General features: G+C 34.3%; 2 protein-coding genes and 1 pseudogene across 4 annotated transcripts; 2 read left to right on the top strand and 1 right to left on the bottom strand.

Annotated features, from left to right (window-relative positions):
• Positions 1-1,051: 1,051 nt before the first annotated feature.
• LOC120342187 (uncharacterized) lies at positions 1,052-17,370 on the top strand. The gene is made up of 11 exons (XM_039410906.2): positions 1,052-1,340; positions 11,073-11,222; positions 11,806-11,961; positions 12,035-12,208; positions 13,014-13,164; positions 13,236-13,449; positions 14,140-14,273; positions 14,721-14,877; positions 15,523-15,693; positions 16,510-16,658; positions 17,166-17,370. Exons 1-11 carry the CDS (start codon positions 1,146-1,148, stop codon positions 17,276-17,278), a joined length of 1,764 nt encoding a protein of 587 aa, XP_039266840.2. The 5' UTR covers positions 1,052-1,145; the 3' UTR covers positions 17,279-17,370.
• Positions 6,921-10,253, top strand: LOC120342188 (lysosomal acid glucosylceramidase pseudogene; annotated as a pseudogene).
• Positions 17,371-18,835: 1,465 nt separating the features above from the next.
• Positions 18,836-26,658, bottom strand: LOC120342934 (glutaminase kidney isoform, mitochondrial-like). Of its 3 annotated transcripts, none has more exons than XM_039411988.2 (12): positions 26,132-26,658; positions 25,430-25,547; positions 25,073-25,209; positions 23,869-24,004; positions 23,348-23,406; positions 22,715-22,878; positions 21,832-21,923; positions 21,350-21,475; positions 21,048-21,278; positions 20,875-20,974; positions 20,121-20,245; positions 18,836-19,481 (listed from the first exon to the last, which is right to left on the bottom strand). In XM_039411988.2, exons 1-12 carry the CDS (start codon positions 26,257-26,259, stop codon positions 19,398-19,400), a joined length of 1,500 nt encoding a protein of 499 aa, XP_039267922.1. In that variant the 5' UTR covers positions 26,260-26,658; the 3' UTR covers positions 18,836-19,397. The 3 variants fall into 3 exon arrangements, with proteins under 3 accessions (XP_039267922.1, XP_039267921.1, XP_039267924.1); XM_039411987.2 differs by having other exon boundaries at positions 23,348-23,427; positions 26,132-26,654; XM_039411990.2 differs by lacking the exon at positions 23,348-23,406 and having other exon boundaries at positions 22,715-22,838; positions 26,132-26,656.
• Positions 26,659-26,935: the final 277 nt, after the last annotated feature.

The raw sequence follows: 26,935 nt of genomic DNA, 5'->3' as shown, positions 1-26,935 counted from the left end.
AGGTACCGTACTCGGCTAGATATCCATGTACAGCCTGACAGCTGTATCAGTGTATCGCCAAGCAAAAAAAAAGAATAAGGTACTGTACGGTACATTCTAAAAATATATTTTTAAATATAAATTATCCTTTGAATAGTCTATATTCTAAGCTGGGGGAGTTCAGCAGAAAGCATTTAGCATTTATAATATCCAAAATATTTATATAGAGAATGAATTTGTTACTTCAGAAAGAATGAAAAATTTTAATACTGTAATATCTGAATATAACTAAAATTATTTCAAAAGCACTAGATATTAGATTTAGCTTCCCTACCCTTGTGCACTGCAGTGATTCCCAAATTTTTTAGTGCTATGAACCCTCTCAATTATTTGTATGAAATTTGTTGACCCCATTTCAACATTTGAATGAAACTGGCTGTATTTTGATAGTGTTTTGCACGAGTCAGCAAGTGGTATCACTAGAAACAATGCTTCAAATTCAGTCATTATACATACACATGGATTGTTTCGAATTTCTGAATTTGGAGAATAATATAAGATTGTAAGAATTTCTCTGTCGAAAACTATATTTGCTCATATGATCTTGTCTGTCTTGCCATGTAGCCCATGTTTTAGAGCTGTCTTATATTTTATTAGTTTTATTCAAGCTGGAACACAATAGCATGTAGTTTTATTTTGCTATTATTTTCATCTTAGGCATGCAAAGTCAGTGGAATCCCAAAAGTCTTTGTGTGGACCTCTCTGGCTCCATGAACCGCTGGTCTTTCTAATACAGTAGTTTCAAATTCTCTGTGTATGTATAGTATCGCATTCTCCTTTCTTTTATTAACATAAAATATATAGCGAGACAAGAATAATCAAATATTCATGTGCTATGTGTCTATTGCGATATTCAGTTCTCTATATATGACACAGAAACATTATTTTTATATAAATCCTGTAATTTTTTGGAATTTATCAAAAACTTTAATCATTTTAAAAAAACATTAATTTTTTAAGAAATGGGGAAAAGTAAATTGAAACATGACAAACCTGTAATATGGTTGATCTCCAAATTTTTTTTTTAGATATTTTTATTAATTTAAGCTACAGTAATAGTTTTTGTTACTTTTTCATATTGAAAGTGTAGATATCAAATTTTCAACATGCAAAAAAGGGGTAGCTCAAAGCAGTTGGCTGCTGTTCAAATGTCAGTGTCCAAACAGATACGAGTTCTTCCCACCACTCCAACATCTTTACCTTTGGTTGATAAAAACATATTCAATGGAAGACCAGAAGGTATATTATCAGATAGTGTTTGGGTGCAAGTGGAATCACAACCAGCACAGTCTATGGCAGTGGTAAGTTAGAACTTTCTATATTATGTTTTGTAACTTTAAAATCACCTTATTCTGATATTTTAGGGGTGTCTCAAAAATGCTGTGCCTCACAGAGTCACATGTCACAATGTTAGTACACTTGTTGCATTGTTCTGAGTTAGGGTAGATAAATATTGTGGAGCAAATGGTTAAAGTAAGCATATTGAGTGTAGTTCAACTCATGCTATGTTTATGATAAAAATCATTCTAAAATAAATTAGCTCTTCACCTAACAGCGGCTGCTTATGCGGAGCCTTTTTCAGAGTAAACAACATACAATTGTGTTGTATAAAAAAAAATTAGAACAGGTGACATATCCTTTTTCTTAAAGAATAATGGTTTGTTTCAAAGTATTCAAACTCTTCTGCAAAATCTCTTGACAAGCAAACAAAATTTACTTCATTAAATTTTGGTAAACGTATTAACCATTTGACAGTCGAGGTGCGAGTGTCTAAATGAGATATGATTAAGATTTAAAATAATGTAGAATACAATTTATAGAGGTTGAGAGTAGGATATATCCTGTCTATATAGGAATTGAGTTGTACAAGATATTAAATTGTAACAAAAAGGAGTAAGGTTGCGCAAAAGTGCGTGACGTTGAACGGGGAGACCGAGCAAAAGCGCAGGATTGGCGATGCGTATGCAGACAGTGAGTACTGGGACTGAGAACGATGTTATATACCTGAAATACCTGAAGTATATCGAAAACACCAAATGTTATTTTAGACAATGATATGGCCGAATCATTGTGATTAGTTGAAAACTATACCGTAGTCATTGAAGTTGGACCATTCAATTATTCATTCTTGAACTCCCGCCTGGCGGCACCCGACGTTTCCCCGGATTACAATAATAAGCTACTTAATGTGACGTATGTTCAATCATTTTTATTGCACTAAAATGAATTGTACTTTTTTCGTCGACCTTGAAATTTTTCCACCGACCATGTCTTAAAATTAATTAAACGCCGCCGAGTTACGTTGAATACTATTACGCTGAATTAATATTGTGAGAAATTTAAAAATGCTCGTGTCGGCCATGTATTGCATATTTTTTTGGCTGAAGAAGTCGGCTCTTTTAACGAGTAACGAACGAGCTTTTTTCACCAATAAGTCACTCGTTGTGGAATGATTATGTAAAATCATAGGATCATCTACTATCAACACAACATATTAAAAAACAAAGGCATAAGTAGCATTGCGACTTGCTCAAAATTCATAGTTCGAAAGTTACAGGCTTCCTTCCACACTTACTATTTTTACGCGTTACGGCAGCATACAAAGTGACAAATCATACGATTTATACTAACGGTGGACACTTTTTTGAACAATGCGACATTCTTATTTTTTCAAAGTCATGCCTATTGAACTGTTTTGCTATAATATATATATAAAACAATGTGGCCTACAGTTATATATGACATTTTCCGTGCAATGTGGTACAAGGAGCATTATGCGACACTCTTTGAAATAAATTTTTTAAAGGAAAATTCTAGTTTACTCGATGATACCAAACACGAATGTGGGTCGGAAATTGTTAAAAATATTCGTCCCATTAATTATGATTAAAATGTCAATCTCATTCCACATTTGAGCAGAAATTTTGGAACAAGTAATATTCTTATCTGATCTGATATGTATTATACTAAAAGGGGAAAGGACTATATCACTATAACGTGCTTAATATTTTATTTAAGAGTTGTTTATTTTGTTGTCCAAGTACGATAATACTCACATATCCTTGTTCACTTGTATGCGAGGGTGGTGTGGACTAAAACGCGTAGATGTACAGTATATTTTTTTAGATATTAGACATTGGCGAGAATTAACAAAACGCTTTCGCGATGGATCGGAAAGTGTGATACCCGGCCACCAAAACATCGCCGCAAATAATATCACACATTCACACTTGTCAAACACTCAATATAACGACGGAAAGATTGTCAAGAAAGTAACCAACATTGTCCTTACGTTAACCAAGCAGTGGCGCTAGCAGAGAAACTACAATTTTTTTTCGCAGATCGATAGTAAATCGTTGCAAACCGGTCCACGGGGCGCCTTTTGGTACGGTAATAAGCTTTTTCCATGAGCTCTTTAAACTTTTAAAAATACAAGTCAAATAAATGCATCAACTCACATCAAGTGTGTGCTGCGATGTACGGTAATGGCAATAGGTAGACATTTTATTCAATGGCATATTTAATTTGAGTTTTGGAGTTACGAATCAATCGTATGCATGGAAGTTGCGATTGGCGTTAAGGAAAAAAGGTAACTGTCCAGAAATGAAGTTTTATTTGCTGATTGAATGCGTAGATGGGGTGGGGTGAGATAGAGACGCGGATGTAGTAGTATTTTCGGTTGGAAGCGATCGTATAAATTCTGCACTCCCAAAGCACCTTGGCTCTTATGGCCTCTCATAGACAGATAAACGTAACTACGTCTACTTGCCGTGCAGTGTACTTGGTCTATCTGTCTATAAATTTCCTTAAAAAATACCGCTGTTGTTGTAAGCATCATACAAGTGCGGATAATTTTACTAATGGTTACACTTTGGAGATCGCGATAGATGTAGAATATACTTGACCTGGCTTATGATCTGAATTAATACGAGATGGCTTTATATCTCCGCTAGATGGCACCAACAGGCAGTGGATTTTAGGACTGTTGTGCAGAGCTTTCGTGTAGTTATTAACGCATTTTCAGGTGTGTTTGTAGGGTGTCTAGCAGGGTGGGACAGTTGACTAGGCCTATTTGCTAGTGAGATGGTTATGGTAAACCGTACATAAGCTATATTAAGCCAACATGTAGATATTTTTCGAGATGTATGGTTTGAATACAGTACCCGTACCTACTGTTGTCCAATAGCAGAATAGACTATTCTATGTGCTGATGTGGGTGTGGACTTACGATATTTTGTGGCAAATTTTAATTTATTACCAAACTAGGGGTCTCATGTAGTTTCGTACCTAACGAACTTCTAGTAGGTGTAGCATAACAATTTTTTCACGTGTCAATCCTAACCCCCACCATCCAAAAATTATGTCACTACGACGTCACAGTGACGTAATGGAGCCCTTCAAACTATGCGAACTGTCATCCAAGATGCGCAGACGATAACCCGAAATCGAACAGCCATTTCACACGTTGCATTGATCCCGATAGGAGAGAGATCGCTGACTTTAGTCAGTTCTTTATCGTCAGCGCTGATGCCATTTCGGGCGATCATATTTGATAAGCTCTATGACGTGATTGTGACGTCGTAGTGACGTAATTTTTGGATGGCGTACTCAAATGAGGGTTAGGATTGGCATGTCGAAAGATTGTTATGCTACCGTAAAAGCAGGTAACTTCGGATGATTTCACTATATTATAAACAATTTCTCCGCCGTTTATTGTTCAATTGAAGCCAAACTTGGAATATAATACATTGATGCCTTTCTCTTCACGATAAACTCAGTTTCATATCAGTCAATACCCTTTTTCATTCAAATTATTGACTTTATTTGTCTGCAGATCTGTATTCCAAATGTTTCTAACTTCGGATGGCCACTTTTCGCTTTGCGTCACTTCGTCGTGAGAGAGAAATGTCTGCGTGATCAGTGACGCGTTATAACGTCGCTGCGTAGAACTTACGATGCCGTGATCCGTTTTGCGTGTCGCACACTGACGTTCATCTATGACGGCCGTTTTATTTTTTTCCGATTGTTAATTCTTTCGGGTCGGCGGACATTGAAGTTTTATATATCTGGTCAATGACATTAGCAGCATGCTTAATGTCATTGATCTGGTATACCCGTGCGTTTACGTCGGCAACAGCTCTTGAAGACAAGAAGGACTGATTTCATTATCTTAAGTGTTGGCTTTGATCTTATCACTGTTTGTATATTATTAATCGTTCGAGTTTAAAGCGACACCGGGATGGAGATATTTATGAAGACGATGATTGACGTTCTTATGCTTTGCACCTGCGATTGCACGAATCCTGAATTTTTATTTATAATAATAATTGAATAAATCGGCCGTTATGCATTTATACTTGTCATTGGGCTTTTGGTCCTAATTATATATAACTATTTCCCTCAAGTTTTAACGTTTTTTTTTTGGACAAAACAATAACCGGACGGTTATTATAGCTAAAATCGTTACCGACTAACTCACAATTTTATCTACGGAATTTGCGAACACAGCACTTTACTCGACGATTTTGACAGTGTCACGCCATAATTATTACCGCTAAAATGCTTCAAAATACAACGCATGTAATAATTTATGATAATTTTGCCCAGCGCTATTTCTGACATTTCGCAAAACTGAACCATTTACTTCTGACTATTCTTAATTTCATGAAAGTGCTAGATGTTGCTAATATGATCGTTTTAATACAAAACAAAAATGAGACAACGTGGGACAAATGAAAATAAAAAAAACAGACGAATAAACTAAGTCGTAAAAATGGAAGTGGAAAACCAATTTTAATACGAAGCAAAAATGAAACGAATGAAAATAATAATAAAACGAATGATGAATTACGATAGGTAGTAAAAAATGGCAGTGGAAATGGAAAACAATATGGAACGGTGTAGCTTGTGGCTCGTGTTCATAATTCAGATATAATGTATTCACAGGCAGATAGACAAAGTCAAATGACATGAAACAGATAAAAACGCCAAATAGAAACTTTGATACTCTTTTCTTCATTTTTCGACCTGCTACTGAGTGCACCTGAGTTTCATGCTCACCTGTGCAACATTCTATTTCTACGCTTAAGATATTATCATCGTAAACATACATACCTTATCATTGTGATAGTATAGATACGCGTAACTGGCTGTTCATTAGCCTTACGTATCAACAACATCTATACGTTCGGAGAATGAATGCAAAAATATTAACGCACAAATTTGATGTGCAATAAACGGATTCACAATGAATAAACAGCATATGACTGGGGCTATAATGAAGTTTTTGTAGGATTTGGTGACTAGGATCAGGTAGGAGCTTTCACTTTATATTTAACTACACGTGGCGCCACATAGTCTGGCGTTCAAATGTCGCAGCGAGCTACGCAATGTGACGTCGGCGTTAAATGGAGCGAAATTGAATCACGTTGTTGACGTCACGTTCAGCGTAAGCCTCGTAACGTCGATATTTTGACGAAATTTTTAAATCAAAATAATATATTTTACTTGAATCGCACACGACATCTCGTGATCACTGTAATTTTCCTTGTACATTGTGTATGCCCTCTAGCGATTGATGGTCTTTTAGTGAAGTTAGCGGCGACAGAATTCGCTATGTTAGCCGCTTAAAAACAAGGTGTCAATTTTTGGATAAAATGTGATTTTTTGTGTCAAAAAATAAATAAGATTAGGCGATTGAATATGATAACAGATTTAGATATATAAGGACTCTCTATAGAAACTGCCAGAAGCAAAATATGACGTAATTTAGTCAAGATATAAACGTTTGAAAATTTCATCCGAAGTTACAAACCATCCGAAGTTACCTGCGTTTACGGTACGCCTACTAGAAGTATGAAACTACACGAGACCCCCAAGCTAGTATCATACTGCTGTACTCTAGTAGTCCAGCATCAGTTTTTCAATATGCCTCAAATTTTATTATGATTAGCCTACGTCCTCGTTTTTTGAACATCAGTCCCCATAAAAGTTACATTATGAACACCCTTTAGAGCTGCAGAATGTATCAACTTCAACAATCCCAGTACAACAGTTCGGTACCTCATACGGCTTCGTCAATTCGCAAGTGTTATTTAGACCTAGTCTACCTTATGACCGCAATCTATGAGCTTTTTGATTACAGTAACACAACGATTGTAGTTTAAGCTGTCAGGTTCTGTCTTATATTTGTATTCAAACAACAGTATATGTATTTCAGGATTTACTAAGCACAATAATGTATAGGTTATATATATTCTTGGTAAATACTTTTCTTTTGCTCGGTGCTACCACGAGCACTCCATGTGTTGTTAGAAAGTATGGGAGCGATTCTTCAGTTTGTGTCTGTAACTCAACATACTGTGACACTCTAAACAAAACTTTTCCGGGAAAAGGAAAACTACTTGTCCTGACATCTTCAATGAGCGGTAATCGCTTTCATCAACATTTTATGATCTTGAATACCTTCATGAGAACTTCAAAAAAGATTCGTCTGTCAATATCATTATCAACACCACAAAATTTTACCAGGCAATCAAAGGTTTTGGTGGTGCTTTAACTGACGCTGCCTCCATTAACATCATGTCGCTTTCGCCCAAATCAAGAGATAATTTACTGAAATCCTACTTTGGCAAAGGTAGTATTGAGTACAATCTTATTCGAATTCCAATGGCTGGATGTGATTATTCAACAAGAGAATATACCTATCTAGACAAACCAAATGATTTTAACTTGAGCACTTTTGCTCTTGCTATGGAGGATATCAAATTCAAAATTCCATTGCTAAAGCAAATCTTCTCCATGACTATGAAAAATATTTCACTTTACGCAAGTCCGTGGACAGCTCCGGCATGGATGAAAACAAGTGGTGATGAAATTGGTATAGGGGGATTACAAGGTAAAGCTGGTGATAAATATCACAAAACATGGGCAGAATATTTTACAAGATTTTTCGATGAATACAAGAAAGAGGGAATCAATTTTTGGGGTGTTACTATGCAAAATGAACCATCTAATGGTCTGGTTTTAGCTGCTAAATGGCAAGCAATGGGTTGGACACCAGAACAACAAAAAGACTTCGTGAAGACTGACTTAGGTCCAATGCTGGAAAAGAAGGGTTATGGTAATGTTAAATTAATGATCCATGATGACCAACGTGTATTTTTACCGGCATGGCCTAAAGAAGTCTTATCTGATCCAAGTGCTGCGAAGTATGTTTCTGGTATAGGAGTTCATTGGTATTGGGATTGGCTTATTGGACCTGAAGTGCTTAATATTACTCATAATTTATTTCCTGATAAATTTATTTTGGCTACTGAAGCCTGTGTGAAACATCCACCTACAGAATCGATCGGCAACTGGGAAATGGGGGAAAAGTACAGCAATGATATTTTGGACAACTTGAATAACTGGGCTGTAGGATGGGTGGATTGGAACATGTGCTTGGATATGCAAGGAGGCCCTAACTGGGTAAAAAATTTTGATAATAGTCCGATTATTGTCAATGCCACGGCAGATGAATTTTACAAGCAACCAATGTTTTATCATCTCGGACATTTTTCAAAGTATATCAATGAAAATTCTGTTAGAGTACATTCACAGTCCGATCAACAACTGAAAATCAAATATACTGCTGTATTTAGAAAAGATGGCTATACAGTCATGGTTGTCTTAAACAAGGAAGACACAGATGTTTCATTTACTGTTTCAGTACATGGCTCATCTAAAAATTTAAATTTCAATGCTGTTGTGCCAAAGCGATCCATCCAAACATATATTTGGTAATATTATTGGCTTGATGTTCTATTTCATCGATTCATCGATTCTATGCATTTTATACAATGTAGCGAATGGAAATTATAAGATGATTGTTTTCAGTCCAATAAAATAAACTATGACAATATGATTTTCTCCTAATCAATTTATAATATGTCCATGTTATTCTATATTATGCTTCCCAACATTACACCTTTGAAATCTTGTTTTGTTTTTAAACAGTTTTGTCAACCTCAAAATAATTGAACTCCTCATTATCTTCATTTTTATAATTCTAACAGAAATTATTAATTTTCCTTGTTCAAACATGAAAAGCATTTATTGGTCATTATAACACTGCACCATACTCAGTCCAAGTTCTTCAACTTCTCATCAGAAAGTGTACCGGTAAATGTTCTTACATCATTAAGTATAAGTGAAATCAATCTTTTGACATAGTTGGTTTCACCTGTGTTTGCTACGTTGTAGTATGTTGAAAAAGAATGCTTTATGAAAAGTAAATCCTGACCTGCCATATATCCTCCCTCACATATGAGCTGACCCCCCAAAAAAACTGCTCTAAAACGGTGAATTCATAAAAATTAGCATATAAGCCGACCCTACAAATCTAAACAAGCGATCATGTGTATGACAACCAATCACAGACTGATATCGCTGTCATAGCGTTTCAAATGCTGCTTTGCGTGAGAACTTGTAGCTGTTGAATTAAAGTTAGCATAATGTCTTTTATTTGAGTGTGCTCAGAGCTTTGTGTGTATAAGCCAAATTTTTAGTGCGACCAGAGTTAGTTCTGCCGCCCTCTTGGTATGGCAATTCTGTTTTTGAGTTTTAAACTCAGCTTATATGCGAGGATATATGGTAATTCAGATTTTTTTTGCAGAACTTTAAATGTTTGTTTTACAAATTATATTGCTAAACTATCATCTTTTTTGCATACATTATAAATTTTTATTGGATGATGAAATATTTTCAAACCAGAATTTTTATATATAGGAATATTCAAATTTTAATACATTTGACCTCAATACAATGTTTACCTATGTATAAATATTTTTGATCATATGGAAAAGTTATATACATTGTATGGGTGCTAGTAGTATGTAAATGATCGAATTACTTTGGAATTCTATTCTCAATAAATAATATTGTAACAAAAATGTACCACAAGCTCAATTCTAATTTCAATTCTTGCCAAGTTAAAATCATAGGTTTAGTCAAGCTCAGCCAAAATAGATTTCATTAATTTTTCAGTGAAGTTAACTCTGTATATTGCTACTATCTTTTATAAGGAAGTGATTAAATCTGATCTGTTCTGTAATATTAACCTTTTTTCACATGTATGTTATTGATTTGTAAGTTAGAATATATTCATCATGAAATCGTCACTGTTATTTGATTACCGTATTTATTGCAATAAAGGAAATATATGTTCAAAAAAACTGGCTGATTCTGACCCGAGAAGTTGTTATCTAGTATTGATATCAGGGATTGTTTATTAAGGTAGATTTCTAAGGAAACGCGTTATGGCTTATAACGAATTTACGGTAATATTTGCAATGGGTAATAAAGTATTAGCTATCACTTTGCTAGGGTCTTGGACTTGGTATATTTATTGCTTCGGTCAGAGATTATGTCTTGGTGAGTAATCATGGATCAGTCATCTGGGCACCAGTTCGCTGAGTTCGGAAGCATCATCTGCTTTCATGTGCTATTTACAAGAATTGAAGATGAGTTTCTTACAGTTTTGAAACCTTTTGCGACTGTATAAGATGCTTCATTGTGGCCAATGTTCATGATTATCCTTCTTATCGCAATCATATTTTATTTCATTCTGGTTCCAGCACTCAGGAACTGCTCCATTACTTTTTTGTGAATGATTATATTTCACCCAATAATTCAAGGATTTTTTGTAGTATGTGATTTGGTGGTATTTCTCTCCCTAGTTACCTACCTAGTTACCCTCTCCTTAGATAACTAAAAGCTACAAGAATTGTTAACTTTTCAGGTAGAAGACCTATTAAATCTTTTATTTTATTAGTACCTAGCGAACCAATTTGACCTCCAGATACCTTGTATTTTGTGACATTTTTAATTTTAGGTCATCACTAAACAAATTGTTGCTGTCTTGCCCATAGTGTATCTTAAAAATGCTCGTAAATGGTTGCTCAAAGCAAGGGCACTCGCATTATCTGAATCAGTAAAGTTATTTACTTGTAGAGGATTTGTCATCACTCATTGACACTCTTGCTTGTATTTAGCATGATGCAATCATTGAACAACAAAAGATCGACAAAGTTATTGAAGAGAAAGAAATGAAATTGAAAGAGTTTCAACGAAATGTACAGAAGAGGGTGACTCAGATTAGTAGAGCCCAAAGACAGGTTGCCACAAAGGCACAATCAGAAAATGTACGTATTGAAATATATCAAAATTCTGTATTTGCTGTACTTGAACACTTCATGGTTCCAATAATACAAAGTTGACCAAAAAATTTACCTCGATTCAATATTAGTGTTTACATCTGCTATGAAATTGAGAATGGGATATTTTTTTAAATGGATCTCTGAATTCATTCTTCAATATATTTATGTTCGTGCATCAGAAGTGTATACCTGGTGTCTATGTACTGGTAACTGAACAAGAGATAAAGATTTGCTATATCATTTAGCAATTTTATGAGATCCCACTCCCCCGATATGATCATGAAATCTCTCCTATTATAAAACTGCTTTTTTGATTTTTGTATTTTTTTCATTTAAAAAAATTGTATTGGTTATATTGCATTAATAAATAAATTACTCTCAGCTCTCAAACCTAGTATCAAATTAGTTAAGTCTATATAAAACTTGAAAATGAATTCAGCCTATTTTCCATCCTAAAAAAACTATAATGAAATACCCGAATTCAGTACAATTTATTTTAGGGTGTAATTGTAACCTATTTCCAGCTTATGTTTGTTTACGGTAATTAATTTACTTTCAAATATTTCAGATGAAAGAGGAACAAGAAATTTTATATCGAAGTGTAGCTGCAGCTGAGAATTTAACGCCCAAAAAGAATAGATGTACATATAATATTAATCAAGTTACCATCGATGCATCTGGTAAATTGACAGCCCATTACAAACATGAATATCCTACTGAAAAAGTGAGTAAAGTGCTCTAATGAAATTTTTGTCATTTTTTTTGTTTCCTGGGTTTAATTAGCATCCATTTCATAGGGTGCAACTGCTCTTGTAAAACAATCATCTGAGATAGAAAGACTACACAGGAAAGCAAGGAAGAATCTGATTGAGCGCAGTTTTCTTAGATCTCAAGAAAATGACCCAGATGGAGACAGTGAAGAAGAAAAAGGGTTACCTGGAGGGTTTTGGGGCACAAGTGCAACTAGAGATGTGAGTTGTGTTTTTGGTTGTCCAAGTAATCCAGATGAACCACATTTAAAATTAGTGTTATTAAAAAAGGGTTTTTGTTACTATTTTTAAAATTTCCGTTTACAGTACATTTATCATTTTACAGAATGATTATATTTTATAGCATTTGTACTCATTTTTCAGTATATTATGAGGGAATCCAAGAAAAGATGTTAGAATTTGACACTATTTAAATATGGATGTGCTTGAATCAATGTTATTATTAATCGCTTTCATACCCATACCTTGCGCAAAGCTTCGGACAAGCAATCATAAATACTTGGGAACTAATGCTCTAAGCCAGTCGTCCCCAACAAAATAAAATCAGTACTTTCAAGGTTATTATTGAAAAAACAAGAGGCCAGAGAAAAATTTCAGGTGACCAAAGTTGGGAAACACCGCTCTAAGTATCCATTTCAGCATTGCTTTTCCAATTTATTGAATCCACGGCTAAGCTGTGGGCATGGAGTTTGAACTTGAAATGTTCAAGCTGTTGCCCAGCGATCTAACCAGTAACCACTACGTCACTGCACCCACAAAAAAAATACCCCTATGTTTAATTTATTAGCATTTACTATTCATATTAATGTTTTTATATTCAAAAAATTCAGAACTTGTTCAATATTCTGAATAAATTAAATTTTTAGCATTTGAGATCTTCAAAACACTTTTTTTTTTATAATATCATGGTTTATAATATATTAGATTTCTAAATGGGAAATAGCCTACATTTACTGTTACTGATATATGAAGAGTATTATGCTTATGTTCAATATTCTATTTCTAGAAATCAGCTCGGATGCTTTCGCCGACGAAACATCCTTATTACAATGGTGACAATGATAATCCAGATTCTATAGAAGATCATCCTCAAACTATAACTGCAATTTCTGCACCACATGATATTGCCATTGCTGCTGTAACAGAGGGTATTGGATGTAAGTATTTGAAAAAGTATTTATCCATTGCAAATCGTTAAATTTTTTTTGAAATTTTTTCTGTATTCTAGCATCTCCAGCCATCAAATCAAAATTACAGAGAAATATTGAAGCAATTGCAACCAATTTACCAACTGCTTTAAGACTTGAAGACAATGATGATGACAATAAAGAAAATGAAGAAGACATGAAAACTGAAGAACAGGAGTTCTATTCTGTACCTGCTTCATCGCTTGCCCCAAGCTCAGTTTATTTTAAATCCGGAGTTGAAGGACATTGGAGAAGGTATTTTAAGTGATCTCTATTCGGATTGTATAGGCCAGGGTGGTCCAAGGTTGTCGACTCCGGGGGCCACAAAGTTATTTTTGCATTGTTCGCAGGCCACAATAGTGCCAAGAATAGGTATGCAGTGCAATACAGAACAAACACTATGGGCCTTGGTTCGGACCATCCTGATATAGGCCTTGTATTAAAAAACTGAATCGAAGCTCACAAATAGTGTTGGGTACACACTTCACAGGTACCAATCCTGTCTGGGATAACTATGTGCGACAGCATTGCTGAATTTGTTGTCGTTGTAGGACAGATGGTTTATGTTAGCACTATTCTTCCACCACAACAAGTGCATGCATCTGAAATCTATAATTTGTTAGCTATACCCATATCTGATATGAACAGGTAAAGGGGAAGAGAGGCTGTGATGTACCATGCGATTGAGTTTGATTATCAAATTTCCTCTCCTATTCTCTGGATGGATAGGAAAATCGAATTCTAAAGTCAGGAATGACAAAAAGCTTATTGTAAGATGAACTTCTGGATTAGATTGATTCTCAAAGCATACTGTGATATTCTCTTTAATATATATGGACTAGGCCTATGTGTTTAAATAACTGAATGTTGTCACTTGTTTTCATAAATTTGTTTTATTCCAGAGATAAATCAATGGTTTTATTCATGTCACTTTTTTTCTGTCAGACAAGAAGTCATTCCATGTGAGAATCATTCCCCAAAACAAGTGGCAATTACCAGAATGGGAAAGAATTTATTAAGAGAATCCGATGTTGCAATCAAACAACACAAATGTCATTCAACAAACATGCAAGAAAAAAGTGAGAAGGCATTCATTTTATCTAGATCATTTCATAACCTATAAATCCAAACTAGGCATAAACTGCTAATTGATTATTTTCAATTTGCTTATAGTCTGTTGCTCAGCAGTGAATTCCTTATATTAGAGAAAAATGAATTTTAACTTCCAAGATGTCTCATCATGTATTACATTTTCAATAAAGATCCGTAGCCTCTTCGGCGCCATGGAATGTCTTGATGCCTGGAAGTTATGGTCGCTCTAAAATAAAAATTAATTAATACCATTGTGTACAACTTGCCTAAACAATGCTTCTCATCAAAACTGTGCTGATAACTGAAACTGAAAGATAATATAGATGTGATTCATCAAAAACCATGTTGTGTATGGACAAGAACAAACAGTCATAAGTCGATTGAATAAAACTTACACTTACTTTTACTTATCTTTATAGTAAATATTCGTTAAGGTGAATATCCTGTAGCTGCTCCTGGTGTTGTTGAACATGAAAGAAAGAAAATGGATGAAAGGAGCAGATTGTTGTCAAGACGAGTTTTCTCAGACATGGAAAGAGAGAAAGTTCGAGAAGAAAGACGAAGGAGAGAACACAAGTGTAAAGTAGAAAGGTATTATAGCTCTTCAATTTTATTATTGCCTTTATTTCAACATATGTATTCTGTATCCACTAGGTATAGAGGATAAATAAAACACAACCGGTGTTAGCAAACCGCTATTTCGAAGTTCTATACAGAAAAACTTCATGTTGGCATGATATCGAAAGGACGCAATCATATGTATATATATATATATAGCAAGGAAAAAATTATCAAAAATGATAGCATGATAATAGATTTAAGTGGTCCCCATTATTGCTAACTTCCGCTAAACAACCCCGATATATTATCATGGTGTTTTTCCAATTTTTAGATTAGATTGTATACCTTGATAATTTTTTTCTTGCTGTATATACTTGTGACCTTTTCATATCATGTCCTGATGAAGCTTTTCTATATAGAAATTCGAAACTAAATAACAGCATAAATAACATCATTTTATTAACAGCGGTTGTGCTTTATTTATCCTCAAGATATGCATTCTATATTATGCTCTGTGAACATAATCACTTGGGCATAAGAAACGTCTACGTTTGGGAAGACCGGATTTTTCTTGTTTGACATAGAAAACCCACTGTAATAAAGAATTTTTTTAATCTTTGATATCCACCTAATTAAAGCAATACTCCTTACTGTATACTGCTGTGCTGTTTATAGACTTCGTGCAGAGAAAGAAGCTGCCCGCGAACAACTAGAAAAAGAACATGATGGGAGAATCCATGCTGCTGCAGCAAAAATTGAGCAACGTAAAATTGCAAAAGACATGAAGGAGAAACGAAAAGCCAAAAAAGAGAAAGATAAAATTGAAAAGCAGAAGCGAATAGAAAGGTAATTCGTTCGCGCCTTATGTATGAATAAAAACTCAAACTAAGCCATTTATTGACAGTGTGCCTCACAATCAGGTTTGTCTTATAGTCAGTAAAATACGATACTCAATCTGGTGTCTGTTTGGGAATCTTTTTTAAGATGATGTGGCTTTTGATCTATTTGACAATACACATTTCTCTGTGGACAATGTGCTTATCACATGACATGCAAGCATGTATTGTCTTTTTATATATAGCCTATTTTTGTCCCCCTCTCTGTCACTGGCAACCTGTGTCTTGATCACCTCCACTTGCGTTTTCGTATTTACATTAAGTTTGTTCGGACTTAGGAGGGTCCCAAACTCTTTTATTCTCACAGCTTGTTACCTTTATAAAATACTATTTATATAAAAGAATAAAGTTGGTGCTATTTTGGTATGCGATCTCAACGGCTGTGTGATCTCAGTGATTTCAGTTAGAGTTAGGAATTGAATTCTATGAGCATGTCTTTATGAGATAAAATGCATGCCAAAGTAGCATCGAAAAGTTTTATAGTATATGCAACTGTATACATGGCAATGTTTCATAATGCAACATCAACAATAATTTTGTTGAATAGTCTGTAGTAAAACCTAAATTTGATCATTTCATGTCAAGTTTTTATTCAACAAGGGAAGATATGAAGTAGTTTCAAATAATGGATCGACATTTTAGAATGCACTCAAAATTCAAGTGCATCGTAGCGCACAGTTTGGAAATCACAGTGTTGCACTATAAGACTTGATAATGTACTCTGTGTCTAACGACCAGACCAGACACCAGCATGTTAATTTTTCAGATTTGCAACTGCAATAAAAGCTCAAATTCAAGAAAGGCTTGAAATGAATCGAATAACACTTCCTCCACTTTGCTGCTGTTCAACAACATTCTGGGGAACAAATCCATACACATGTGCAAACAATTGCCTGTTCTACAGAAATATGGAAGGTAAGAGTGTGAACGTTAAAAATCAATTAAGACAAATTAATCACCAAGTAGAGAAATCTTGTTGGGATATTAATCAGAGTAAGAAATCAGCTGGCCATTTCAATACTTGGATGTAAGGCTGCAAGTTTTTTCTAAGACTTCACTACACTTAGTACAGCAGGAAATGTTCTACTGATGCTCGTTAAGGCGTGGGTTTCCTTGACCATGTGTCCACAGAAAAGTTGGGTTTGACATACATAAGATGAAGTACTGCCAATTGTTATCGTTTAGCTTTCATACGACATATGAAAGTTATCTCTAAAAAGGATATTTGGCAATACAAGATCTCACTGATGTGAACAAATGATTTTGCTTACGGTACTTTAAAAAATTATTAAAGTTTATTCGGAAATTTGACCTTTGGTACATCTTCTGTATGAGATGTTTCCATCTCATATCATTGTGAAATGTATAAAATCAAAATCAGAATATAACAAGCAAATGAATTTTTATTGGTAATTTTTTCAGCATACACTGTTGCGCTTCAATCCGTATTATCAACCATGGAAAGAGGGATGAAAACAAGCAAACATGAAAAGATGGATCACAGTGTGATATCATTGCTTCTGACTGATGATTGAAGAGTCGAGAATGCAGCATCAACAAGAAATTATAGATTTGTGTATCATGTAGATGTGTGTAGTATTTAGAATTAAATATATGTTTTGTATCATTCTTGTGTCATATGTAATATATATTAGTAGAATGACTGCAGTGTTGCACAAGAAGCATTCTTTCATAGTTGACTTATCCTGCGCTCTAAATCGTCTCACAGTTTCTGTCAATCACTAGTATTTATGTCTTGGTCCATTTCACAGTGTTGAAAAATTGACCAGTGCCGAATTGGTCAATCTTGCGTATCGCGGGCCACAATAGTGCCAAGATCAGTTATACAGTGCAATATGAAACGAACACTTTATCGTGCAAACACATTGATCAGTACTCGTCATTTATCATGCAAAAACCACCAAAAAACTTCCTAAAACCTGCAAAAGCCTTTCTATATTTACATTTAGTGTAAGATTTCAGACTACTCAGAACGGAGAAAGTGCTTTTGAACATCGATGATACACAACACATTGATCAGTATTTGTCATTTATCAAGCTAAAAGCCACCAAAAAACTTACTAAAACCTGCAAAAGTCTTTCTATATCTGCATTTAGTGTAAGATTCCAGATTCTTCATAACAGAAAAATGTGCTTTCGAACATCGATAAGATTCTCGAAGCAAAATCTTAACTTTGGAAAATGCTCATTGTTCATGAGATTCTAAAATGCCGTTTTAAATCATATTCTTTTTTTCCCGACACAACTTTCCGATAGCAAGTATTGTGGTATTTTCCCTCTCATATCCAGTTAAAAATCTGTTTGAATTCGTCATTTCAAACTCAAAATAAATCCAGATTGATTGGTTATCAAATGTGAGGTCCAAGGGGGTAATTACTAAATTTTCTGACATAAAGGCAATATTTTTCGTAATACAGTTTAGGCTGCTTGCAAAAAACACCCAGCATGAATTATATTGTTAGGCCATAATATTAATATTTAGTTATCAGGCATAGCCTAATAGAATCTGCATTGAATTTTTAGTTTGCTATGATGCCAAAATTCTGACCAAAAAGAAAACCAGCTAACAATTTAGACTGCCAAGCACATCATTCACTAGTAGGTGCTAGTTGCCTCAGCTAGCCATATCAGTGATGATGAAACAACACCATATGCGATTTTTTATTCACTCTGCGACGCGAGCCACGGATAATAAAGCTGCGGGCAACATATGGCCTCACCACAAAAGTTAGCTACTAGACCAGACATGGGCAAACTATGGACCGCGGGCCAAATCCGGCCCATTCAGTAATACAATCTGGCCTGCCAGATTCTGTCACAAGCAAATTTTGCTGTTTTATCAAAAAATAGCTCAAGGAATTTGTTGGATTGCGATTAAATTGAGTTTTGTCGGCATGGGGCTTATTTTTTTCCACTTTTGCAACACTGTAAATATTGTTTATAAAATGCAACTTATACTTCATACTTACATGGCCTGCCAGTCTAAATGCGCAAAATTTTTGGCCCCCGTTACGAAAACCTTGTCCACCCCTGTACTAGACCCTAGTTCTTATCATAAGTACTAGATAGAATTCCATGTTTAAAATAAGTTTAATTCAAGCAATATCTGGTAAATTCAAGACATGGTTAAGTGGCAATAAAATAAATAATAAACTGTGCAATAAAATAAAGCAAGCGGAGATAAAACTATTCTAAAAACACTTCAACATATAGTTACACTATCAGGCAATGAGGGAAACACAAACAGCTTTGTGCAAACATGGTGTGTCATATATCACAGTGTGACATCATAGTTGAAATGATTGATATAATCCACAATGAAAATTAATCAAGAGTACTAGCGCAATTTCTATTGTGTATAACGTGGAAAAGATTTTGAAAACATATTTTGTAACATTCTGTATATACAAAAAGCTTCTAGATGACAAAACAATAAAATTTTGAAAACATTGTGTATCACAATTGCATTGAGGTGTTTGAAGCACAAATAAAAGTTTGAAGCTGGCAGGGATATTCATACAAAGCGCCACTACGTATTATAGGCACAAAAATAAAATAAATATCATTCTGATGTGAACCTAAATTGCAATATTAAAAAACTTCTCAATAATATTTTCTGAGTCGAGAATCTATTTACACAAGGTTGAGATGGTGTGTATGCTGGCGTTCAATTGACTTGAGTTGTGCATATGATGACAAAAGGCAAATTTCGTTATCCTGAAAAACAAAAATTGCTGATAAATATTAAAAATATGGTTGATTGTACAGTTGAAGGACCAAAGATGCCGTAGCAAGAATCAAAATGGCTATATTGGAAGGTTCAAAGGTCATGCAAGATGCAACACACTTTCATCTACATTTAAATCACGTAAATGTTCTTTCCTTATTGTTTTAGGCTGCCTATCTAGGGTGAGACGAAACGTTGCAGAATAAAATTAGTGAAATTGTAGCGACTGTGAAATATAACAATGAATTTGTATTAATAGCATGTTGAATTCAATGAAAATAGGTCATTTTAGCAATTTCCTTGATGGTGAGCAAGGATTTGCTGTTTATGCTTTTTGTATCGAGCGCTTTGTATTGATCAATCTGTGATATTGATCAATCTGTGACGTGTTTCCAGCCAAGAGTTGGGAATTTAGTGTTTTCCATGTTTTGTGTTGCTGATTTGTATTTCAACCGTATAGCTGGTAATAGGTTTTAAATGTATATTTTAATATATCTGTTTGGATTCAATTCAACAATACATGCATCAATCACACTATATCATATTTTACATTAATAATGAGAAAGGTCATAATTAATTTCATTTTTATTAACATGCCTGGTAACTCTGGAATAAAAACTATTACATACGGTTAGAGCACGCTTCAAAACTCTTGGATCACTTTTCCTTTCCGAATATCTCAAGTTGTCATAAGCATGGAGGTTGTATTGTTCAACAAGTTCTCTGCAAAATTCCAATCCTCTCATGCTATTGCCTGACATAGAAGGTAAATAACAGTATAACTTCGACCTGTTTAATCATAATACAATGATGTTCTGACACTACATTTGTTGATTAAATGCTTAAAACATTTAAAACAAATGTAGTGTTTCCCAACCTCTGACCCAAGAAAATTTCTCCCTATACTTTACAATTGTAAACTTTTTTATTTTCATTTTGCGAGTGCTTTGGAGGATGGAGGTTTACAAACTGGATCAATTTATTTGAATTATTGCAGTCGGCATGAATGACACCTAATGAAAATCTTTGCTCATGGTCCGCAGGATGAGTGCCCAGTTTGGAAACGCTGATCTAGAATAGGGCTTTTCAAACTGGGGGTCCTGATCCCATGGTAAAATATTTTTCGGCACCAACTTATGTTAAAACAAACAAAGGATCAAATACTGAGACCCACCATCACCGAAATAGAGCCAAGATTCGTTTTTTTGTGTGATCATTTCAGCCTCACCTAAATTATTGTCTGTTTTATTATTATTTTTTCACATTTCTGTATTCTCAGGTGTCGCGAAAAAATTTTGCGGTGCCAAGTGGGACATGACGGGAAAACTACGAAGTACACTGATCTAGAAGATAGATTCTTCTTTTAATAAAAAAAACTCTTACCTTTTTCATCTAGCAGAGGACTCCATATTGTAACTCCCATCACTTTTGGAATAACAAGCATTAAGCCACCTGCGACACCAGACTTTGCCGGGAGTCCCACCTGTAACATATATTCATCTTTATACCTAATCACTTTAAAATTTGTACGCCATTTAATTAAAATACAAACTCACATGAAAGGCAAAAACACCAGAATAGTCGTACATCCCACAGGAGTGCATCAATGCCAGTGTATTCCGCACTGCATCAGAGTTTAATATCCTTCTTTCTGGTTTCAAAGGACAAACACCACCATTGGCTAGAGTAGCAGCTGCCACAGATGCAGATGAACATGTCATTTTAAATGCACATAGTTGCAAATATAAATCCACTGTCTCTTCTACAGATGTACCATCAGCGAAACACTAAATAGAATATGATTTTAGAATTTTAAGAAAGTATTTACAATAAATTTCTAATGTAAAAAGTTACTTACATTTTTTTCTTTTAATAAATAAGCAAGAGCAAAGTTCCGGTATGATGTTGCCTTTTCAGATTGAAATACAGCATTGTGGAATGATGTGTATTCACCTGCGGCCATATCACTAATAATATTTTGAACCTGAATTGAAATAAGAATTCTTCCTTCTGACAAAAATATCACTATTAATATAAAATTGTGGGAAGTACGATAAACAAATATGGCCACAAAAGTTTCCGAAAACAACGAAAATATTTATTTAAATTTTGACTAAAGAATGCACTTGAGATTCACATATTGCGTAATTCAGTCATAGATTTCTACCCCATTGGTAATACAAATTAACAGATCACCATACTGTGCTAAAACAATGAGAGCGACATATACCATTTTACTTCTAAATGAAAAAAAAAATCAAATCAAATAAGCCAATACAGCTGAGGTCACTCGCATGAAATGTGTTTATTTACTACAAGTACAACACTAAGCAAACTTACATGAACATATCTCTCAGCCACTGGAAGTTCAGGTTTTATTAGTGAACACACTACTAGTGCCCCAGCATTTATCATAGGATTGTGTGGTTGGTCTGGAGGATAAAAAGGACATAGATGAAAATTTGAAAACAACACATTTCAGCATGGCCTTTAAAGTACAATGATTCGGATAGTATTCTAAAGTTTTCAGAAATAAATAACTGCAACAAACTACTGTGAAAGGGAATTTTAAATATAGGATTATCGTATTTCATGGACCATGAGGCACACTGTCAATAAATTGCTTAGATTTGGATTTGTCAATTCATGAGACAGGCGCATAAGGCGTACATATTTTTTACTTCATAGAGTACTAGAATATTGGATCAGTATCATAATGTGTGAAAACTAGGATTTTATTTGAAGATAATTTCAAATGACACTTTGCTCGTTTATATAAACACTGGAAGAGGCTCTTTAAGAAAGCTATGCCGAGATAGCACATATAAAATAATCCTATCAGTGATTGTGTGGACATTAGCATAGAGTTTCAATGCGTTGTTAATTCCTTTGTCTCAGAACAAGAGACGAAACCTAATCCCATAACATATCACTATTACTCGAATAGACTATAATAAACATTGTAAAGTTCTTTAAAGATCATAATAATAATAAAGAACTAAAAAACATAAGTAATACTATAGCGAAACTGCTTTCCCCAAGACGGCAAAATTCTTCCCCGAATGGGAAACACTAGCTTAAAGTTTCAATGTATCGTTAATTCTTTTGCCTCAGAACAAGAGAGGACACCTAATCCCATAACATATTACTTACTGAATAGACGACACTACAATATTGTAATTGTAAAGTTCTTCACCAAACAAACATACTTTTGTAAACTTACCCTCTTGATTTAACATGATTGCATTAAACATATTTCCACTTGGTTCCTTCCCAATATGTTGATGAACATATTGTGATGTATAATTCGATACTGCAATTGCATACTGGAATGGCTTCATACATGACTGTAGACAAAAAGGTATTTCAGCATCGCCGATAGCTATTCTGTAATATTTCATTCAAATATTGAGTAATATTAGCAACAAAAACAACTTTCCATTTTTGTGACAGGAATACTTAAAAACACAATGTTGAAAAGAAAAGTATGAGTCAATGCTAACATGTAGCAGGAAGCTGTTTAACAGTGAGCTAGTTATCCTGTGTCTATTATTGATTACTACTTATGAGTAAATATATATACAAACATGACAATGCTGTAATTTCTACCTAAATTTACACTCATTAATAGGAAAAGTGAAAAAACGTTACCAGATGCTGAAGAATAAGCTGAAAGTTTGAGGCAAATTTGAACCAAACATTTTTCAATAAAAAATTAATTCATATCTACAAAATTGAACAAGTTTTCATTATTCGGTTGAATATCAAATTTTACATTTAAACTTCACAAGTGAAGATATCATAACTTACATGGATTTGACTATTATGAATGATACAAGTTTTTAATTCATCCTACCTTTGACCATCAACAGTACATAATGACATTCCAAACTTCGTGGGATCTTCTTTTGCTAGCTGAGGAATATAAGACGCAAGCTAAAATTAATTTTTCAAGTATCAGTTTTGTAGCGATTACACCTGACTGATTACATTTCCTCCACTGTCAATACTACTAACATAATATTAATAAATAACTTCAACTCTTCAAAAGTCACTCTTTTAAACAATTATATCTGATTTCATAATTTCCACACTTTGAAACTACTTGAAATAATGACCTATGAAATTTGTACATAAATCCTCCATCACTTATGTGATTAAGTTTGAGATTAAGAACTTTATCAATAGCAGGGCAAACTTGGAGCCTATGTTCGGTAAAATTTTGACCAGATACCAATAAAATAAACCAGCTGCTTTTTGCTATATGAAGACGACTATCACTCTCTTTTCCACAAGAACTATATCAGCACTTCTGCCAACAACTAAGAACTAACCACTGAAGAATAGAATGAGAATATAGATTTATTTCCAACTTACCGAGCCAGTGTCACAATGCCTAACTGAGTCAAATATTGCATGAATCTTGGAAGAGAATGATTGAAAGTCTGGAATGATGCACTGACGTCCCAGAGTTTTGGTTATCACTTCCAGACAAGTGCTGTCACCTATTAAACTGTGAGTATTATACATTTGTTATAGGCCTGTCATTGCCAGGCTTAATAAGAGAAATGGATGTAGATCAGGGTTGTCCAAGGACTCCAAACCCCGGCACACGAGCAATGGACAGATTCTGTGTGGCCCACAGAATAAGTTTAGCGTATATTTCTATATTTTTGTGAGCTTAGTTTAGTAAAAACACTTCTCTATTTTCAAGCGTGGGCTATGTTACAGCGATGACAAAACAGAGAGCTTACATAGTGTCTGTGCAATCCAGGGTTCATCAGCTGACAGCTAGGTCCCAAAATCCCAACTTAGATGGACTCGGTTGTTATTTGACGATAGCATTAGGCCTGCTCACGCTGCAAATTATTGATTTAGTCAAATATAATAATTCATCATGAAATGAGTGTCAAAAGAAACGTGACAGAGGAAAATTGTGAGGAAACGTATTTCCTTGCGCAACGCAACGATAAACTGCAGTGTCTGGTCTGCTTACAAGTAATATCTGTTACAAAGGATATATTTTGAAGCGACATTCCAAACACGAGAGAAGATACGGAAAAAACCACAGTACTTCTCGGGAATTTAAAATAACTAAAGGCCTTTATATATCTTCCTTAAAAAACAGCCACGCAACACGCAGACTTATTAGAACGGTAAACTATCATTTATTAATATATTCAAAGTAAGTAAATTCGCGATATTTTGACAACTTTTGGGTTTTCTCCGACTGTGACCACGAGACCTCCTCAAAAGGTTTTGCGACCATTCAACCCCGCAACCTTGAACCGCCCTGATATGATTAAGTTTTAATTAATATTACAAGTTAATCCTTGTATTTCAGATATAATTCCATAATATGAAATATTTCCAAAATTAAGTTTTTAAAATCAGGCTCATTTAGCAAAGTGCTTACATGAATCAGTAATAATATTCTGTTTTTGAGTTTAAACACATTAATGAAAAAAAACTGATAAAAAGCTTAAAAATTACTGTTGATTACAAGCGTGTCAAAAATTAGGACAACTTACTTAAAACAATCCATATATTATCACTGATGATAGAAAACAAAGCAATATACCTGAATAATTCATCTTTATTACATTTAGTTCCATCCAAGTTTTCAGATTTTTTACTTTCTTTCCAATCTGCTAAATTTGTTTGAAAAGTTGAGAATCTGGGATCTGTTTTACACCTTATACCTTGTTCGAGCAACGCCTAAGAAAATTAAAAGATATAAGATTGTTATTATATGTAGGCTAAGTAAATAGAAAACAAAGTAAGTGCAGTTAGGGAAGTACTCAACAATTTTGTTTTTTGTAAAATGCATGCTTACTGAAAACTTATTAAATTTACCAAAATTATTCGATTCCAAGTAATAAAAAGGCATTCACATACAAGAGACAAGCATTCCTACTTAAAAAAGTACTAAACTTACATTGTGCAGGGTTGATAATTGTATTTCATTCGCATTGTCTTTATATATTTCAAATATTGTGTCTGATATCAATCTCAAATCAGTGTCTGGAACTTCATAATTAAGTTTGGAAAATAACCTGTTACAAAGAAAAGTCATAATGAGAATTTATCTGTGAATGGAAATTGGAACATTGATCAACAACAATATTGACAAATTACAACAGGAATAAAACGGATGTATATTTTGGTTTAAGTTACACAATACAAACAGTTACACAATCTCAAATCAGTATTTGGAACCTCACAATTAAGTTTGGAAAATAACCTATTACAAATGGAAGTCAAGATGATAATTTATCCATGGATGAAACATTGATGGACAACAATATTGATTGAGTTACACATACAAACGCTGATCCAGAATCCCCAGAAAGTTTTTCAAATGGGTGTATGTACTATCTTGGTATTGCTCAGCCAATATTTATGACTTTTATGCTAACTTATATCTAAAATCATTATTTCAGAAGAAATCCTCGATTGTAATTTTTTTTGCCTTTGTTTAGATCTATTTATCACAAGTTCGTACAAACTTAGTCTACTTACAAAAATTGATATTGATTATTGGAAACAAGCAAGTTTCCTTCCAGATAGTACAGAGATAAGTCAATATTATGTTGTGATATATAAATTTGAATAAATAACAAGATTATTTTTTACTTACCTGACTTGTTTGAAATCTGTTTGGCATTGGTGTATTCTGAAAATATTGTATCCACAAAACCTACGGTGGTGTGTTTTAGATTGGAGTCCAAATTGGAAAAGACGAAACGAATTATTAATTAACTTCATTTGCAATAATTATTTCATTAGTGTTGAAAGACTGACTTATGTAAACAAAGAAAATATGTGTCAGATTTATATATCTCTGTATTCTGTCATAGAATTTTATTGAATAGCCTACCCTGATACATGCGAATGCGATGCCAGTACAGCAGTACGACTATCAGACTATACTCATGTACTATCATAGCTGGATACTGATATATGGAAGGTGCGATATTACATCAGCATCAGAGTACGGTACTGGAAATACCGCTACGCCAGTACGTCGGCACTCCGATTCAAGGTATTTCGACTTCATAATCAGCATACAGAACAGGCGATAAACAGAACCATCGCAATAAACCCATAGCTGTATCTTTCACCTGACTTTTTTTGCTTCGTCTGTCATTGATAGCGCGACATGCCGTATTGCATCTCATCAGTACCGTACTTGCAGATACAGGAGATATGTTATACTAGGCTTGTGCAATGCGATAAAAGCGAGTTGTGAATCGATTTTTGATTCATTCCATCAACAAAATCAACGTGCGGGCTTAGTTTTAATGTCCGTGTTCTGACCAACGGCCGGCAACCAACTTGCCTAATGTTAAACAGGTTCATGGACGCCATCTTGTGCCATATTTGGTAAACGCGAAACAATGGAGTCTTATGGGAAATTTTCGTCGTGTTGTTGTACCGAATC

The sequence above is a fragment of the Styela clava genome, chromosome 3, assembly GCF_964204865.1.
Source record: "Styela clava chromosome 3, kaStyClav1.hap1.2, whole genome shotgun sequence".
Lineage (NCBI taxonomy): Eukaryota > Metazoa > Chordata > Ascidiacea > Stolidobranchia > Styelidae > Styela > Styela clava.
Note: the sequence above shows the minus strand (reverse complement) of the source record. Positions and strands in the feature narration are given on the sequence as shown.

Excerpts from the sequence above, each read along its gene's own strand:
- LOC120342934 (XM_039411987.2), bottom strand. The coding sequence starts at position 26,259 with ATGAAGTTAATTAATAATTCGTTTCGTCTTTTCCAATTTGGACTCCAA. Across the intron at positions 25,548-26,131 it reads ACAGATTTCAAACAAGTCAG|GTTATTTTCCAAACTTAATT; the intron begins GTAAGTAAAAAA and ends TCTTTGTAACAG. Across the intron at positions 21,476-21,831 it reads TGGCTGAGAGATATGTTCAT|GTTCAAAATATTATTAGTGA; the intron begins GTAAGTTTGCTT and ends ATTTCAATTCAG.
- LOC120342187 (XM_039410906.2), top strand. The coding sequence starts at position 1,146 with ATGCAAAAAAGGGGTAGCTCAAAGCAGTTGGCTGCTGTTCAAATGTCA. Across the intron at positions 11,962-12,034 it reads ATGAATATCCTACTGAAAAA|GGTGCAACTGCTCTTGTAAA; the intron begins GTGAGTAAAGTG and ends TCCATTTCATAG. Across the intron at positions 15,694-16,509 it reads AAGCAGAAGCGAATAGAAAG|ATTTGCAACTGCAATAAAAG; the intron begins GTAATTCGTTCG and ends TTAATTTTTCAG.